Source organism: Diadema setosum, chromosome 20 (assembly GCF_964275005.1).
Source record: "Diadema setosum chromosome 20, eeDiaSeto1, whole genome shotgun sequence".
NCBI classification, from domain to species: domain Eukaryota; kingdom Metazoa; phylum Echinodermata; class Echinoidea; order Diadematoida; family Diadematidae; genus Diadema; species Diadema setosum.
In genome coordinates this window covers 845,874-865,277 of record NC_092704.1, presented here as the reverse complement: position 1 = coordinate 865,277, position 19,404 = coordinate 845,874, and the positions used below count along the sequence as shown (strand labels likewise).

General features: G+C 37.2%; 1 protein-coding gene across 1 annotated transcript; it reads left to right on the top strand.

Moving 5' to 3' along the window:
- Positions 1 to 2,073: 2,073 nt before the first annotated feature.
- LOC140243795 (ubiquitin carboxyl-terminal hydrolase MINDY-3-like) lies at positions 2,074 to 18,535 on the top strand. The gene is made up of 12 exons (XM_072323464.1): positions 2,074 to 2,274; positions 2,812 to 2,967; positions 4,052 to 4,223; positions 5,715 to 5,829; positions 7,119 to 7,192; positions 7,803 to 7,882; positions 8,805 to 8,875; positions 12,232 to 12,312; positions 13,724 to 13,869; positions 14,994 to 15,081; positions 16,180 to 16,254; positions 17,270 to 18,535. The coding sequence occupies exons 1-12, from the start codon at positions 2,145 to 2,147 to the stop codon at positions 17,417 to 17,419; spliced, it is 1,338 nt and encodes a 445-aa protein (XP_072179565.1). The 5' UTR covers positions 2,074 to 2,144; the 3' UTR covers positions 17,420 to 18,535.
- Positions 18,536 to 19,404: the final 869 nt, after the last annotated feature.

The window sequence follows — 19,404 nt, the reverse complement described above, 5'->3', positions numbered from 1 at the left end:
GGATTAAGCAAGCTTTGGAGTAATGAACATCACCCGTTTTGAACAATCTTGACAACAATTTCCTGTTTTATATCTTTATTTTACTTCTCTGTGTGAAATGAATTTATATAATACCTTGCTTTCAAATAAAAATATTTCCAGATAACTTATGGTATCCTAGGACATAGGGGTTCTGCATGGCCTTTTTCCTTTATGGCATCACGTAGACATGGTAGAGTCGGTGGGTATATAGGGGGCCTGATGAAGTTTATAGTACTTATTCACCCGTCACCGCCACCCGGACATGGACATCCTAGCCTTATTTTTATAGGGTGTATGAATAATATTCAACCATGACAATCTGTATGAGCATTGCAAACATAGTTCGAACATTTACCTGATTGAAATGTGCTGGAATAGAGCCCTCTAAGACGGTGGGAGGAGGGGGTGTTCGGAGGACATTGTGTTCATAATGGTTTTGGAGATGAGACGAGTCTCACTGGTCCCAGGAAAGAGAATATACTGTATACTAACCATGAAAGCGTCATTAGCATTGGATACTGAATGGGTTTTTATAAGATTTGACATTCAGATTGACCAGCCGTTTAGATTTCAGGAGGGGAGGGGGGGGGGGGGGACTGAATCGAGCAAAATGTGGAAACCGATAAACTGAAGAACATATCAAGTGCATTATGAAAGGCTTAATTATTAGGTTGATACAATTCTTTAAGCATTTTCAAAGAGCATTTTCAAGGCGCATTGCATTTTATAGATTAAAGGGATCGCACAGTTCTGGTTGAGACCTAATTTCACGTTTCTAACATTTTTTTTTTTTTTGGTGAGATAATTAGAAACCTCTCATGAATCAATATGAAAGAACATGTAATTCTATAAGGAATTCAACGTTTATTTGATGAAAATTGGTTTTGAAATGGCTGAGATATCCAAAAAAAAAAAAAAAAAAGAGCGATTCTAAAGTGTGGGACCCACACTTTATTACGATCGCTTTGTTTAACTTTGTTTTTTTGACGTTCAGTCATTCTAAACCCGATTTTCATCAAATAAACTTGATTTCCTCTTAAAATGGTATGCTCTGTACTATATTATAAGTGTTTTCTTGGTATCTCGCAAAAAGTTAAAAGCCTAATTTTCATCTCCACCAATATTGTACCATCCCTTTAACAAACCTTTGGAACACCAAACCCTAATGATCAACGAACCTTCGAAATAACAAATCTTTCGGATTAATAAACCTTAATTTGGAATAACCCCATAAAATGTTTTTGTTAAAGAACCCTTTTTCATTATTTTCCTGACTAACAAACCTCTGAGTTTAGGGAATTTGAGTATTTCGGAACAACGAACCATCGGATTTAACGAACCTTATTTCAATGTTGCGCATTTAATGAACCATCGGAATATAATAGCGAACATTACCCATTAGAGAGGTGTATGGGAAAAGGGAGCGAGCACCTGAGGAAACGCGGACAACACTTGTCCCACCGAACAGGGCTGGTCCTATTTTGATATTAGTCCGCACAAGCCCTTTTAGTTCTGCCTACATGTACTTGACGTTATTAATAAGTACAATGTGAAATTATTCGCATTTTTTCACATGGATCGGGTGTCTAAAATGACATGGAATCATTCTACCAAGTTTCAAGTCAATCCGACTCAATATGACGTCATACGGACTGCGCGTGAAAATTGACTTACTCAGTATTATGAATTCAGAGAGAAGGAGAGAGAGAAACAGAGATACAGAGAGACAGATCGACAGACAGACAATAAGACAGACAGACAGACAGATAGACAGACTCAGAGACAGACAAGGAACCGAGGCAACTATCACAACTGCGAGCTCGAGGCGAGAGAAAGGAAAGTGTATTGCGCCATCTGTAGACCGCTTTTTTTCAGAAGGCAAATGTTGCGTGCATGAACGAACCACGGTCTGTATTCTTCGTGCTGTCAAAGTGGTGCAGTGACTATCTTCTTTATGCATAATTGTATGTGCGCTCGCTTTGGAAGTTTCGTAGCTACAACACGTAGTCCCATGCATATATCCCTGCATTGCCTCCAACTTCAGTATAGATCGAGTGAAATGGATTTTCGATCGGCAATAGTGGCAATATCTTCACTTTAGTCGCTTACTTATTTCTTCAGCCATGGCTTCCACGAGTTTACAAGAAACAGAAGAACATGGAGGTTCATCTGTACCGAATCCTGTGGAAGAAGTGAGGAAAATGACATGGGGTTCCGAGCTGAAAGAAGATGTTTTCGCGCGATGGTCGCAAGGTAGGTAACGCTGTCGCATGTCGGTAACATTGACATTGTTTACAAGCCAGACCTAACATCGTTAGAATTAGAGGTCTAACGTTAGATCCAGACTAAAATTAAGTGTAAATATTGTGTATTAGATTTACTGTCTGTGTAGTTTTGGGTTGTAGTTCTAACAGCGTTAGAGGCTTTTACTTGTGTCAGTACAAGGAGCGTAGAGCTAGAGCGCTCCGGGGTTAGCAGGGTTATTAGGCCTAACTTAACTAATTAGATCTGTTAGGTCTAACTTACATTACTAGTAAATACTAGGCCTAACACTGCGTAACAGATGTAACGTTAGGCCTAACAAGGTTAACATTGTTAGATCTAATTTAAATTTAATCATGATTCTATGTTGCCCTTTGACCTGAGCATAAATTATAAATAAAAACTAACAGAACGTACAAAAAAAAGTACACATGTTGTAACATTGTTAGGTAGGCCTACGGCTATAATACATCATTCTCCTCCAATGCCCCTTTCTCCTCCAATGATCAATGTGGTTGTAAAATGCAGGTTTTGTATTCAGTGAAGATGAGCCGACGGCCCTGCTGCAATATGAGGGAGGACCGTGCGCTATCATTGCCCCACTCCAAGCCTTCCTCATCAAAAATCTCCTCTTTAACCGTGATACACAGACAGACGATCCAGAAGCCTGGAGACAGACACAGGGTGGGTATCCATGACAACAGGTCCATACTAAATTACTACCATAGTCGATGACAAAGATCATTCTAACAATAATAACATTAATTCTAATGAAGGTTAATGGCATAATGCTGTATAAGTTGTATATTTTGCTCTGTTTTAATTTTTGCTGAGTTTCTGGTATTTACCAGTTGATATTTGTGAAACATGCTTGAACAACTTGAGAAAATATTGCCTTCAAGAATACAAATGCATTGCATATTTATCATCTCCATGGTAGAAATGGCTAACTTTTCTCCTAAAAAAGAGATAAACTTGCTTCTTTCTCATTCCCTCAGTTTGGTTCTTGATTGTGAATTTCACCACTTACTTTCAAAATAGTCTTGAAAGTCCCAGTTTGTGAAATATATGGTACCAGGTGTATACAGTGTTTGAGAAAGAAAGACTTGTTGATGTTAAATTAAAGCATGAGACATTAGGATGCAAAAATGGTTTATAGTGTGTGAGTAGAATGCTAAAATCTGCAGTGGCATATTTCACACAGTATGCGCTATAATAGTGGGGTACCAGTTAAAAATGTAGAGTTAAAAATGCCAAGTGTAAAAATGTAAGAAGTAAAAAAGCCAAGTGTAAAAATGTAAGAAGTAAAAATGCCAAGTGTAAAAATGTAAGAAGTAAAAATGCCAAGTGTAAAAATGTAAGAAGCAAAAATGCCAAGTGTAAAAATTTAAGAGGTGAAAGTGCATTAGATAATCATGCAACAGAAAAGCATATCAAAGGTCAGTGGTTGATGCAGGATAAAAATCTGGCATTCGCAGTTAAAACTTTGGGTGATGACATTCAAATGTGTACATGTACAGTATTTCCCAGAATATAAAGGAATTCAGTGGTTTACACATTGTAAGTATACACTGTATTTTAACAGTCACTTGTCAAGTGATTTTCATAAGGTGCCATTTTGAGAAATTTGAAGTGCCCATTGAAGAGGGCAACCTTGAACATTGAAGATGTAATGCCAGTACAGTAGCAGCTTGTCCATTAAGCCAAATTGGGATGGATACGGGTGTAACAATGACATTAACAAGACTGTTTTTATTTCCTGCGTTAGGTGACCAGAGGAAGCACTTACTGCTGTGTGCCATGTTAGAGGTCATCTGTGCTGTGTCCAGTGGGAGCTATGTCTTGGTCCTCCTGGAGGACAAACAGGAACTGACCATTGAGAATGTTGCAGGAACGTCGGACGGAGAACCGTCACATGTTACCTTTCACCGTAATCTCAGGTGTGCTATTCTCTTCTCACGTCATCAAAGGACCACTGTATTTGAAGTGTGAGGACTGTATCAAAAACAGTGTGTATAGCTTTTTCTGCAGTCATGTCCATGAAACACTCCTCTTACAGGTTACAAAATCCACTGAGAAATGAAGTTTAGATATCAATCTTGGTATGATTTGATTCACTTATTTTGAAGAAAAAAAAAAAAGGGAACAGATACATATATCTGTAGTTCACTTTGCCGAAGTTAAAGCCCAAACAAAGTTCTGGTACGCCTGCAAAAGTTGTCAAATTTTGCTCCAAAATGTGAACGTATGCCTAGGAAATGTGCGGAATAACGCTGTAATAACAAGATATTCGATGGGTAACGACGAAAATGGGAAATATTAACCAAAAACGTTCAGTCTCAGAACTTACCCGAACGGGGTCAGGCTAGACTCGGACTCGGGGATAACTCGGCCTCGCTTTGCTTGACGGCGGGATGAGTTGTATTGGTTGTCCCTCTGGATTGTACAGCGTTGTACTATGCATATGGGAGCGGCCTGTATAAACTACATTGTAGCGTTCTGGCTACTCGCAGTAATGGTCCGAGTTGTTACAACGCGCGCATCAAAAACCTCTTTGGAGCGCATGCAAAATTAGTGTGCGCCTCTCAAGCACCTCTAAAAACAATCAAAGACGCTTGATAACAACAAAAACTTCAAAGACCGCGCGTCTCGGCAACTGAGGTGATGTGCGTATACTAGTAGGCTTGAGGACCGCGCGCTGTCCATTTGTTTTGTACAGGATTAGCACGCACTTTCCTGTCTGCTCGTCAAGGCCTCGTTTGGTACCCGTAGTATTATAGAGTACTGATGAACATGGCGATCACGAACTGTGTGTAAATTGTCTGAAGGGTCGAGTTTTCCCTGAGACCGAGTTAGTCTGGAGCCTTCTGGAATAAAAGTCGGTCTACCTACTTTTATTATTTTTCTCAAAATACTCCAAAACGACTCCCATTCCGGCAAACCGCGTCAGCCAGGTAAGTTTCTTTGTAGACTCTTTCGATATATTGCAAGCAAATATGAAATGGTGCCAGACGGGTTCTCAAGCCCTTACAAAAACTTTGTTTTCACTTTAAAGTAATATCGAATGAGTAAATTTAGGAATACTTTATAATGTATTCAGGAGGATTAGGGTTTTTGTCTTCTTTCTTTGCTATGTCATTTCATTGTCAAGTGTAAACACTAATTCCTGCGTCTACTAGTTGTTCAATTTGTTATGCGTTCTTTGTTTATGATAGATGCCAGTTATTCGCAGAAGTTGAAGGAGATTGGTAGAATTTGCAAATTTTCATTCGCCTGAGTAATTCCTGCCCTCTGTGATATTCCTCACCAAATTGTTACATTGTTTTGTAGTTTACCTTTTTGGTGATGTTGATCCCATCTATGCTCTTGTGGGTGGCCTGTTCACAATGCTTCAAGATGAGGCTGAAATGACATCTTTCTTTATTCTCCAGGATACAAACCTATCGGTCGGAGGATGAGCTGAAAGGAGCCATGATGACAACATATCATATGTTTGTAGGAGACGGAGGAATTCTTTTATTCCTCTATTCAGTCCTACTGACAAAGGTAGGAGAGTGAGATGGTGTGAGGTATGTAGTAAGAACTTTCCAGGGGTGACAAGACCTTGTACTGTAAAAGTGGAAATTTTCGCGGTGTTGAAATTTTCGCACACTTTGCGCAATCAGAAGCTAGCATGAAATTAAAAGCAGGCGAATATTTTTGCATGCCATGTGTTTCTGTGGTGGATGTCTTGATTCTGTGGAATTAAGAACAGGTGAAACTCATCTTACTCAGGCGAGTGTGATAAATTACTCGCGCAAGAACAACCACTTTTACAGTACCGTATATCAAAAGTCATAAATTTCCATGAAAATGAAAAAAAGTTTTGTGTTTTCATTACCTTATCCAAAATACCATCAATCTTTATGTCAAGTAATGTAGAAATATTGTTCACGATTACAGTAGTATGTAATTTTTAAATCTTAATTCATTGATTATATGATGCATCATGCGTTACCCTGGGGCACCATAGTACCCCAGGTTACCGCGTTGTGTAGCGCCACCTCACATCCACTCGAGGACAGCCAGAGAAAAATGCATGCACTGTGTGTGTGTGTGTACATAGTCATTCCCATGCTACTGCATGTTTTACTATGCGTGCATGGCACGCTGTGATACCACTAGCGTGTGCTTTAGTGCAGTGCAGTGCAGTGGCTGGCGTGCGCTAGCTCCAGCACCAAAATAATTTCCTCTTTAACTTTTTAAAAAAAATTAATAATTCAACAAAATGGCTTGTTTTTATTTGGTACCCCGGGATACCATTTATGTCATCATATGTTCAAAATTGAGTAAAGAGGTTTTTGAATATATGTGCTATTTGAGGTACGAGGTCTTGTCACCCTAGGAGCGATAAGTCATAATTTCTTCCAAGATAATACAAGATATTGCAACTGTACATTAATAAGAACGTGGGAAAATAAAGATGAAAAGATTAACAAGAAATGAACATGCAGATTGATCTTCCTGGAATTCCTTTCTCAGGCAGAGACTTAGATTGTTGTCTTTCATTTATGAGATATTATAGTAGGCCCTACTGCTATATATAGTAATTATATTGTTTTCTCACGATAATGAATTCATATTTTATGGAAAATCCAATCTTTTCATTCTTCATTAATATGTAAATTTCCAAATGTAAACAAAATTGATGATAGGGTGTCAAAGATAGAGAAGAATGAGAAGAAAAAAACACACCACACAGTAGATGAGAGTGTATATGATGTAGTTCTGTGTAAGAGGTGTACATATTGTAATACGATCATACCCTCTCCACTGCCTTCATATTTATTTTGCAGGGATTGGAGGTGATTCGTGAGGAAGTGGAGGACCCCACGGAGCCGCTGATTGATGGAATATATGGCCATGGAAAGTGAGTACAGTTCTAACACAAGGGTCATGTTGCATAAAAGTTGAGATCAACCATTAATCAGAAATTTGAAACTCTCTGAGTACTCTATTCTCATCATGGCTTATACCTGGATTACCTTTGATTTCATCTTTCTATGCAGTAGAGCCCAGAAATGAGACTATAAAAGTGGACATTTTTTGGCAAGTAATTTTTCGGGCTCAGCTATGTTAGATGAAATTCACATGTCTTTAATTCCTCTGAATCAAGAAATAGTGTAGTGTTATGTGTAACAAGCAAGAAATTTACATGCATTTATTTTTTAGCTACATTCTTATCCAGAATTGAGATGTGTTATGATAATTGTAAGGATAACCGTCGCTGTGCCGTTTGTGGGCATGATGCTTTTATGAAGTTGATAACATGATATCATATTGTTGTTTTTATATATAAGAAGGTTTGTGATTACTATCATTTATATGGTGGTGGGTAAAGACCACATTGGGCCTAAGACTACAGACAAGACAAGCTTATATTTCATTGTCATTATGATGGTACTGGAACTGAGAAGAAATTCTGTAAATCTATTAATATCAATATGGCATACAATGTACTATGTTGATCTCTTTCACAGCCAGTGTCTGATAAACTTGATGGTAACTGGCAGAGCTGTGTCACATGTCTTTGATCACGAGAAGGATGTAGCTGGTCTACGTAAGTCGCGTCACACAATTCTAATGTTCGAATTGTTTATCTTGTCATGATCTGTAGAGATTCCATGGTATGATATTCCATTTGTCTAATAATGTTGCTTGAAAAAAGAGAAAAGTCAAGACAGGAAAAAAAAAAAAAAAGGGGGGGTTAAAGAACATGTGACCTGAGAAATATCAGCAGGAATGTATTGTTACAATAGCATGATTATGTCTAATGGTCATCAGGAAAAATGAATACATTTTGAAAATTTGAGCATCAAGACTCTGATGCCATGCAGAGTAATGATCTAGACTTGCATAGGTTGTAATTTCATGTCTAGGTTAGGTTTGTCTTGATCTGATCAGGAGCAAAATTTGCCATGGTATCATCAGTAGATAGATTCCTCATTTATAAAGCATGAGGCAAGTCTTTAAAGGATACCAGTAAATTAAGACCAAAAATACGCTTTCTCTCATTATCATGGAAAAAAAAAAAAAAGGACATCACCAACAAACAGGGTGGGTACTATTCTGTTGCAATTTTTGACAAATTTTAAATTGTGTTTGTTAACTGGAGATTTCACATTATGGAAACTGAGCGAAAGTGAAATCATACAAGAGATTTATCAAACCCTAGATGTAGAAAATGTCTTGATTTACATACATGCTGGCCTCCTTTATGTGGTTTGTTTCTTGCATTTCTAGAAGTGTTTGCAACATTTGAGAGGATCCAAACACATAATGATGAATCTACTGTATTACCACTAGAATCATTTTTGATCACTGTGTTGCAATGGCATTAGTCTCTATATTAAAACACTGTGGTCCTGACAAAGTAATGTATACATGGTACAAATCAAAATGCATTTTGTAACTGACAAGTGCTTGTTGTATGTTTGAACTAAAGAATTTGTTTCGTTGTTACTGTTGTTTTCCTGTACCAGAAATGAAGGGTATCTCCAGGCAATCCACGGTTGGCTTTCTTACTATCTTGGAGAATCTCAAATACTGTGAGGTGAGTTACCAACCTCTTACATCTTTTTAGAGCGCTCTGTGTTTTGTGTGTGTAGTTTAATACTCTGACAATAAGAAACTGGTTTTTGTGCCAAATGTTTGAGTCTTGATCTGTGTGTCTATGTAAACTTTTTTTTTTTTGTTTTTTGTTTTTGGTCTTACTATTTCTAAAACCTCTTAAGTGTGACTTTTGTGACGGGTTCTGAAAATTAGGATTTTACGATAGGGTCAGGTGGATTTGTAGTACCCATTTTCATTCATAATTTCCATTGTGACACTGGCTTACTTCTTCAAAAGCAGTGGATGGAAAATATTGCATTTACGTCTTTTCTTTTTTTCTGTCTTTAAAATATTTCTTTTGTGGTATTATTTAATTTAGGTAGCAATAAGCAGTGATATTGATTGTTCAGTTGAAGGTTTACAAACCTGATTGTAACCCAGAGTGGGTGATAAGACCCTCCAAGTTCTTAGCCAGTGATATGGTCCTATCATATGGCCCTATGGCTCTGGCATAACATGAACTCACAATAATCATATGGACTATCATCGTCTTAAGCATTGATCATCTGTACTTTCTTTAGGATACTATGTAGAAATAAACAGACAAAAGTTAGGCAGTGCAATGTGTACCTTCATATATATCACAAGATTGTTAGTGTAAATTCATTGTGACTGTACAGTATGTCCCAAAAAAAAATTACAACGGGACCCCCCGCAATGATATCTTTAAAAATAGTGAATCGATCTAAATACAAATTCAGGGTATGAAACTATAACTCATTGCCCACATCTTACAGAAAACCCCATTTGACTTGCTTCAGTGGTCAAAGAGAAATGAGGAATTTTGTAGAGGATGTCGGGAATCTCTTTTGTCCAAGTTCTGTCTTTTATTCACGCACTAGAGCATTGAATTGCTAAAATTGGAAAAATTAGACTCATGACATGCTTTACAACAATCTACATTTCTCTGTGACCGCTTAACCAAATTGAATGAGGTTTTCTGCAAAATGGAGCTAAGATGCTATATTTTAAGGCCTCGAAGTAGCACTTAGACAGGTCGATCATTTTGGATGTTATCAATTCGAAAATTTGATTGTAATTTTTGTGGGACATACTGCAGTATGTCCCACAAAAATTACAATAAGATTTTCGCATTGATAACATCCAATATGATTATTTTTTTTTCAATGCTACTTCAGGGTCTTGAAATATAACATCTTAGCTCTATTTTGCAGAAATCCCCATTCGATTTAGTTAAGCGGTCACAGAGAAATGAGGATTGTAGTAAAGCATGTCATGAGTCTGATTCTTCCAAGTTTAGCACTTCGATGATTTTGTGTGTGAACAATAGACAGAACTTGGACAAAAGAGATTCCCGACATCCTCTACAAAATTCTTCATTTCTCTTTGACCACTGAAGCAAATCGAATGGGGTTTTCTGTAACATGTGGGCAATGAGTTATAGTTTCATACCCTGAATTTGTATTTAGATTGATGCAATATTTTTAAAGATATCATTGCGTAGGGCCCCGTTGTATTTTTTGTTGGGACATACGGTATTTGCCAAAGTTTTACGAGTATTTTATGCACTGTGTGCACAGCAGACTTTTATAAACTTGTCTTTGAGAAGAAAGCCATCAACTTCATGTGCTGATTTGTTCTAGTTATGTTGTGTACTTTATAGTAGAACGAAGTGCTGGCTAGCAGATATGTGATACTTCTAACACTGTCCATTACATGTGCCAGATAGTCATTTTAAAATTGAGGTGCAGGTTGTGAAACTGAAACTTTGGAAGTGCCAAATGGGTTACATATTAAACACTTTATTATAGATGAATTAAGTGTTTTCTGCACCTTCATGTCTTTCGTAGAGTAAAACTATATAGGGTAGTATGTCAGTAGGGTTCAAACAAGGCTCCCTTTTCATATTACCCGAGTTTCACTTCCACTAGACACAAAGCATTTGAAATCTTTTACATGTGAGCTTCATAAACTATTACATGTAGGGAATATCAACACAAGAAAGTAAAGTTATTGTGTCTTTCTGTTGTTTTCATTGTTGTACAGGTATAAAGCTTATTGTCCCATTTGGAGAGTTTTAGGGATAAAATATGTGTTTGGAGAGAATGACTAATAGTTTTTTAATGTGACAAATGCCTCGATCACAACTCGCCGTACTTGCAAGTACGTGCTGTCTACTTGCAAAAACGTGGGCAAAATTTGGGGATTCGTACATAGTAAGTACTGCCTCCGTACAAATTTGGGAGCATGCAGACACGACATAGCACTTTTAGTGCATGATAAACTTTCGCTGCGTTCGAGCTGCGGTTGTGCTACGGATTCATCCCCAGTACAGGTGACGTGTGTTCTCTGTACAGCCGACTTGCACACACTTACAACATAAGTGAGCAGCGTGTGAAAGTACGTCCTCGGTACGACAACGTGGCAGTCACATGGAAATCGTACGTTGTAAGCACGTTGTAAAGCATGTACAACTTACTTGCAATACCACGTGCGCAATGTACGATGGACGTGACCGCTTATAGCACGTCCTTATACCTTGCGCAACCGTACTCCCTTCCTGCTTTTGCCACTCCTTCCCCCACATTTTCAGATAAACGTGGCGGCCATGGCCTCCACCGAAAATGTATGGACTGTAAACATGCACGGTGAGTTGTGACCGAGGCTTTAATTTGACAATAAATCCAAGGACCCCATGCACTGCCTGAATTGAAGGACTTATAATCGATTGAAAAAAAAAAGTGCATGTTTTACTTCTGCAGATAAGTATGATCTTTCAATTTCTTAACAGCATATGTGACTTTTTAGTGTGGGTGTGCTTTTTATTGTTGATTTATTGTTCAGATTTCGATCTTCACATCAGACTGGGAAAAGCAAAAAACACTTAACCTTGTGTCTGTTAGATAAGAAGAAAATTAGGAGTAATGGGGCACCTGTGACAATCTCTGGATTTCCCAGGACTAATTTAAACTTTGAGTTTAGAAGTTAAAAGTATGCAGTCTTGATCCCACTTTCAGGTTCTCTGTGACCTCGTCCAGAATCTCAGAGACAGAATATTTGATGGACATAAGGAAATTGTGTGGAAATAACAATTATTGAGCCATGATTTTCATGTCAAAATTCCCAAATCATTGCATTTTTTGTTTGCTTTGCTGTTTACAATAATGTAGAAATAATTCTTTGAATTCATATTAGAAAGTTGTAATAATAACGGAAGTGGCAATTGTAACAATAATGTGCCTATAATGAATATTGCATGTGACATGGTATTTCGGTAAATCAGATAAGAATTGGGTACCCTTAAAAATGCTGCTTTCTCTCCCTGTTGACTCTCAGGTTGGTACTTTCCTGAAAAGTCCAAGTACGCCAATTTGGATTCTTGGCAGTGAAACTCATCTCACTGTCTTCTTCTCTCAGGTAAGATGAAGAAAAGACTAATTTTACTGCTAGAATGAACTACTTCTGGTGATTCTATGAGGACAAGAGCATCCTGTAAGAGTGGAATCTTCATAAAATGTTTAGTGGATGGTCATATATATGTATATATGTATATATATATATATATATATATATATATATATATATATATATATGGCATATTTTTATCTTCTTTTTTTTTCAATTTGCTTACTGTCAATGCATCACTTTTACAGTGGACTGCTGTTATAACGAAGTCCTCGGAACCGGCAATTTCCTTTCCTTATATCAAAATTTCATCATAACCAAACAAATAAACAATAAAAAACACAGAGCGCATAATGTTTCGGTCTTAATGATTTTTTCGCTGTAACGGGAATATCGTTACAACTGTTTTCGTTATAACAGGAGTACACTGTATTAGTTTGAATCATGTTGACAAAGTAACTAAATTTAACAAATATTTCCTGTTATTTTTCAGTAGTACTGTTACTCGTATCATACAAAATTTCCACACTGAAATATTCCACATTTGCAGTAAATCATAATCTTTCCTTTCACTCATATCACACTTCATTTCTTTGATATCAAAGGTCTGAAATTCAAGAAGGCAAGAAATAAAAAACAAAACAAAACAAGAGCACACAAAAATAAAAACCGAATGTTTGTAGTGGAGACGTGGTTTGTGACTAGAAATCAATTATGTGTAACATCATATTCAAACTGATGGCATTGCTGGTAGACTGAAGCTGCAAGATTTCATGCTCTCATGCTGAGTACATAAAACATTGACTGCTTGGTTAGCCATTCGCAATGGTATTAAAGGGATTGTATAGTTTTGGTTGAGACTTAACTTCAGGTTTTTATCATATTTTGGTGAGATAGTGAACAACCTCTTATGAAATATGAAAGAGCATATAATTCCATGAGGATTTCAACATTTATTTGATGAAAATTGATTTTGAAATGGCTGAGATATCCAAAACAGAGTGATCCTAATAAAGTGTGGGACCCACACTTTATTACGATCATTTTGTTTTACTTTGTTTTTGGATGCTTCAGCTATTCTAAACCCGATGTTCATCAAACAAACTTTGAATTCCTCTTAAAATAGTATGCTCTGTACTGTTTCATGAATGTTGTTTTGGTGTCTTGCAAAAAAAGTTAAAGCCCAATTTTCATCTCCACCATCCCTTTAAACCATCAGTGATTTTGTGGCTTTGATTGGCTATGAAATATTGTTGCTAATGCAGATTTACCATTAAGTTTAAAGTTACCATATTTTTAGGCAACAGGGCCCAGAAAGCTGATCATCATTACTGTATTGTTCATTGACCTTTGAATGCAAGAATTTTGAAGATACCATATTGATGAAGAGAGTACAATTATTGCTCTTTTGCTGCTTTGGTAGGAAGTAGCGCTGGTCGCCCCCGAGTCCAAGTGGGAGAAAGCTAGAAGAGTCTTCAGTGAATATGACACAGAAGGCAGTGGCTTCATTCAGTGTGCTATGCTGCAAACTGTCCTGGAGGCTTTGGAGCTTGTAGCTGTTCAGGAGTAGTAAGTCAGCTGAATTCAGCCAAACCCTCAGGCTGTGTTCATCTTGTAATGTGTTATGGTGTCATCACAGTACAGTCACATCCATTCGAACAGTTCGACTACTCTGGAGTAATACCTGTTACACCCAGTATTATTAGTTTACCCCCTGCTTGTTCACAGAATATGGGAAATATACTGTCTGGTGCCATATTCTATGAGGCCAAAGGTGGAATGGAATATGGCATCAGCCCATAGATATATCCTGTATTCTGTGAGAACAAGCAGGGGGCAACGATTTTATCTTTTAGTGTAATCTCATTGGTAAATTTTTGATGAAAAAATACACCCCTTATTCAAAATTTCAAAAAGTTATGTCTACCCACCGCTTGTGTTTCTTGTCTTTCTTTCATATAAACTAACTGCTGCAGTACAGTGCTGATAGCTAGTAGTAAATTGCAGCTGTGATGCACGCTAATGAACAACATGAACAAGGCAAAACATGAAATACAACTGAGGCAATGACCTCATTTATGAAATACAGGATATGTTGTGCGGTCGATTGACCAGTCAGCTAACAAAATTCACCATCACTAAAAGATAAGTTATTATATAGGTTTGTGTGGTAAAGCTCTGTATGGCTTACTTTGTTACACAGACCCTTGAGTGTATGAGGGGGTCTCATGTCGGTGAATGTGCCGCATTAGTAGTAGTATCTCAACCTGTGGACAATAGGTGGGAAATTTTTAACAATGATGTGAATTATAAAATGGGTCAAGAAAATGCTGCAATCTCGTTGGCGAGAGTGTGCATGAGTATCTACTGGCTGCATGTTTGATATCAAATAATCACTGTGATCACTCATGATACACACTGTAAATGTGTAACATGTAACATAGTTACCATATACACACAATTCCTACTGCCGCACTTAGACCTGTGCATCATTTGTATACTAGTAATGCTTTGCACATGCCATGCCAGAGAGTTAAACAGGCCTGTGATCCATTGATTTTGTGCAGTCTAAACCTTCCATTTGCAATCTGTTGTTTCTGATCAAATCATTCATTTAATAACTGCCAATACATCTGGAAGCCATCTTGGACCAAACCCAATGCCATTCATTCCCATGTTATCACATTTGACAGTGTGGACTTCATGGCACAACGTTTGGATCCTGAGAAGTGTGGTATCATACTGCAGAATGCTTTCATGGCTGAGTTCTTCCCTGACGAGGTAAGATTTCTTCTTCGTGGGATACTTCCACTTTCCCATCATTGAGTCAAGATTGATTCAGAAATATGTCTGGTATTATTTCAGCTGCATAACATCTCAAAATATCTTCAGACATTTTGCCTATTTCCAAACTCTTTGAAAATGAACAGACATTCAAATTGCAGGTTTGTTTTTTCTTCTAATCTGAAATTGTGCATTGTAGTCTAGTTTACTGTCAGTAGTAAACGTAATATGGACTTACTGCGAAAGTAGACATTTTTGCAGTGTTTAATTTGCACTAAGGTAAAGACCAATGTAATCTACAAGACTGTATAGTTAGATTTTTCAAATTGTAATTTATGTATTTTATATTGATTTATGCTAATTTATGCAGAAATAATTTTTTGCCTGTAAATCAAAAAATAAAGCTGTATAAAGACTTATGATTTTTGGTGAACATATTCTTTTCAAGATCCTCAACAATAATATTGAAGCAAAAATTTGGCTTCATAATTATTTCTTATGTATTTTATTGTTTATTGAATTTCTTATGTATTTCTTTGTTTTTTACTTTTTTTTGTTGGGTTTTTGTCAAACTTTGTCGCATAAACTTTTTAAAGCATAATCAGGCTAAAATAAATCATTATCAGCCATTGAAAGTAAAAATATTTTTTTTTTCATATGAATTAATTGCAAAAACACAAGTTACATTGGATTTGTACACAAAATCACGTTTTTGAGCAATTTTTGAGTTGACGAATTTTTTTCAAAGGGGCATGGCTTCGAAACGGTATGCCCGGGAGCAACAAATTTGGTCTCAAAAGTCGCGCGATACTTGAAAGAAAAAAGTCATAAAATGTCGCGGCGAGAACATCACACATTGCGGAATAATCATGTGAAACGTCGAGGGGGGGGCCATTTTGGCCCCCCCCCCCCCCCTCCCGGTGGGAATAGGGTTAACTATTAAATACAAGTTTAATGGATGTTTACGAACTTTCATACAAATGATGATTCCCATTTTCTTGATTGATGGGTTATTTTTATAAGTGCTGAGTGAGATCAAATGTATTGAGTTCTAGAGTTGATAGAGATACATATTATTATCTGTTACCTTCACAGCCGGACAGGTTACTACCAGAGCACTTTACAGTCTATCACTACAATGGATTGAGACGCTCATGTCCAAATGGAAAGGTCAGTGTTTACTCTTAGTGGTCCTCTCAATGACCACTCATCTCTCTGATTCACTGTTCTTGCTACTCTTATCCCATTTTCTGCTTTTGTTGATTCATTCTTTCATTGAGGGAGTGTCTCCTTTTGCTAGATATCAAGAATCACGGATTCTCCAGAATTAATATTTGAATCCTTCCACCATGGCTTTTCTTCCAAGCATTGGAAGAGCTACTTGGAAATGTTATGCCTAGTATATGAAATTTGTATGCTTGATATGAACACTTCTTCCATGCAAAGCCATGTGTTTACAAACTTTATAGTGAAATTTTAGACAAAAGTAATAAATGATGTGCTTAGAAAATAACAGATTTACTCTAACAGAATTGGCTTACATGAATACCACTAAAGTTATTGTTTGACAGACAGTGTAAGAAAGAAAATGTTTATCTTGCTATGTTTATCATTCTATATTTTGTAATAAATCATGTACTATCTATATGTAGCAATATTCATAAAGTTTTCTCTATTTCACATCATGTTCAGGGAGCTGGTTGAAGTGCAATAATTCCATCATCAAAATTCATTTAATAGTGCTTAGCTCACTGTGAGGAAAAACCATGATACTATGTGTAGCAACGCAAAATGATTCAGCACCAACTCGTGCCAGCGGTTAGCAGTTGAAGAGTTTGTTTGCAAAAACAGATAAGTCCATATTTGCCAAATGGAGATATTTGCGATTAAAGGTCAAGAAAAATAAAGAGAATAATAAGAACATTTTTGCTTCTTTTGACCATAACTTCAAAAATGTACCTTTATATTTAGTGACCAACATATCATTTAAAAGGTATTATTTTGTACTTTATGACAGAGACCGTACTTCAAAATCTTCAAAAATGGACTTATCGGTTTTTGCGAACAAACTCTTCAGTTGTTTTACCCATCATTTGTCAGTGTGAGACATAAATGATGGAGAGAATGATGGTAAAATTTGGGAGGAAGAATATGGATGATTATTGAAGGAATGGTATACCTGCAGGTGATGTTCCTGAAAGGAAGAGGCTCTGCCCCCAATCCGGGAGAGATTGACATCCTGACTGAAGCCACGCCCCTCAAGTCCTGCCTGCGAACAAAATGGCCGACGTTTGAGGCAGAGTGGGAGAATGGAGCGAACCCATCGATTATTTGACACATCTCAGGGCTAGATTCCAAGACTAGCTCTAGTTATACGTCTAGAGATGGACTCTTTAGCATAGGCTTTGGTGCCCGGCCTGCATGGACTTGTAAATATGAACCCAAACCATCCAGCTTATTTATTTCACCACGGTGGTGGAAAGATATATGGAGAAATGCTGTAGTTGGTAGTTGAGTGGTGTCAGCATTTCTAATGCAGAGTTATTCCTGATAGTGTTAAGCTAACATTCTCTTGCCACTGCAGACCTCATTCAGTATGCTATGTACAGTTTTATTGTTAACTTCTTTTTTAGTTTTTGTCAAGGTGGCATATTAAAGAGGCTTAATGCACATTTTGTATTACATGAAGCAAACAAATATGTGTTATGTAACATTGTACCTAGCAAAGTATAGGTCCAGTGTGATATCTAGAAGAGGGCAATTCCTGCAAACTTGTGCACAAAGGTGGTGACTTTAACCAACATGCTTCTCAATGGAGAAGATTCACAGGGTGGTAGATATCTGTCTGTTAGCTCGGACGGAATGATACACATCTACCGTTGATAGGAATCACTAAGAGTTGTGTTAAATGCCAGTGAGTAATCTGACACATCGCATGGTAGACATTATCACCTGATGAAGGATAGCAGGAAGAATCTTGGAAAATAATACAGTAACTAGCAGTAAAATTAAGACAGCATAATTATGCTTTGTGCTCACTGTGAAGGCACTCGATGCTTGTTCACCTTCTTGTGAGTTTTTCTGTCCAGCTCAGAGCAGAACCAGTGTTACCATAGTCCCATGGGTACGATGCAGTTGTGAATGATGTCGTTGGTAAATTGTGACAAGAAGATTTATCAACGTCTAAGTGAGGTCATGGCATTTCGTGAGTAACTTCAAGGGTGTGAAATCTATTCATTTCCACACCTATCAAGAAACGTAATTTTGTAATGCTGAATTACAAACATGATTGAAATAATGATTTGAGTTATCATCCATTCACACGACTGAGGCAGGCTTTGTGGATTCTGCAGTTTTTGAATTTCAGAGTGAGGAGGGGAGGTCTGGCTTCTTTCCAAGTTCCCATCAATCATTCTTGAGTGGTAAATAGCCCACGCATTGACTGCAGTGAAAGCACTTGAGGAGGATGTTTTTTTCTGCGGAAGTGGTTGAAACTTGAAAGGTCGCTGTAAGCTCCTCTCATAAAAAAAACAACAACAACATGATTTGGAGGTTAGTTCGTTCACACGACCGTATCGTTCCCTAATTCTGGCGAATTGTGATTGGAAAACACCTCCAGACCGTCATTTGAAACACAATTGGAATTAGGATTCAAATCACCCTCCGCAATTCAAGTTTGCATTCACACGGCAAGAATGCTTAATTTAAATCATGATTACCATGGTTCCTCGTGTAAGTGGGACACCGCGCTTACATGATTAACCATGCTTTTCCCCCGTACACTGCTATTTTGTATACTGACTTGCTTCATTTTTAGTTTAGAATGTTCGCTTTCACTCACTTTTGAAGGGACTTTTGAAGGGACTAAATATGATTTTTTTTTAAAAACCTGCAAGGTATGATTTACAAAAAGCTGATTTTCTGATTTTATTGTCAAAATAAGCATGTCACAAGTTGGATACCTTATTTATGCAATTACCCATGTAACGGAATTCTTTTCTCCCCATATATTAACTGAAGAAATTCCTTTCTTTTTTTTAATCGTATTTCACTAAAGATAATTATAACAAAATGCATGCTGTCATGAATGATACATTGAATTTCCTGATCATAAGAACCTTGCCGTTCTGAGTTGTCTCCATACTAGAAAGGATTACCATGGTAGTTTTAGTGACATTTGTCACTCATAAGTAAGAGTGCTGTTGACAGTGTTCACACAGAAATATTAAAACTGGGTATTAAAATGGTAGGGGATACCTTTTACAGACCTCCCAAAATGCAGCAAAACATTAAATATGAACCTCAGGGGACTTGCTTAGG